This window comes from Myotis brandtii, unplaced genomic scaffold, assembly GCF_000412655.1.
Source record: "Myotis brandtii unplaced genomic scaffold, ASM41265v1 scaffold207, whole genome shotgun sequence".
Taxonomy (NCBI): domain Eukaryota; kingdom Metazoa; phylum Chordata; class Mammalia; order Chiroptera; family Vespertilionidae; genus Myotis; species Myotis brandtii.
The window spans coordinates 259,083-259,392 of NW_005357736.1; the positions used below are offsets into that span (position 1 = coordinate 259,083).

The window sequence follows — 310 nt, forward strand, 5'->3', positions numbered from 1 at the left end:
TTCCCAGAGCCCCTCCTGGAGCCCCCGCCCCTGCAGCCAGGGTCCTGGCCCCAGCGGGCTCGGGGCGCCCGGCCTTCTTACCATAGTGGGCGCAGGGCACGGCCTCCCCCATGGAGAAGACCATGGCCAGGATGAGGGCGGAGTAGCACAGTTTCTGGTGGTCTGGGGGGGCAAGGCGGGCCGTCAGAGACGCCACAGAGGGCGGGAACCCCCCTCCGAAAGGCAGGGAGCTCCCCTCGCCTCACCCTGCGTGTCCGTCTGCATGTCCCGCGCCAGCTCCACGGGCAGCACGGACGACACGAGGGTGGAG

The 310-nt window shown here is 71.0% G+C and overlaps 1 protein-coding gene across 1 annotated transcript in view; it reads right to left on the minus strand.

Annotated features, from left to right (window-relative positions):
* The window catches only part of NCKIPSD (NCK interacting protein with SH3 domain), a 13,310-nt gene that overhangs the window by 4,845 nt on the left and 8,155 nt on the right, over positions 1-310 (minus strand). The window contains exons 6-7 of the mRNA XM_014538981.1: positions 246-309; positions 18-162 (exon numbers count right to left, since the gene is read on the minus strand). Of these exons, the coding sequence (XP_014394467.1) occupies positions 18-162; positions 246-309 (209 nt within the window). The remainder of the gene's footprint in view (positions 1-17; positions 163-245; position 310) is intronic.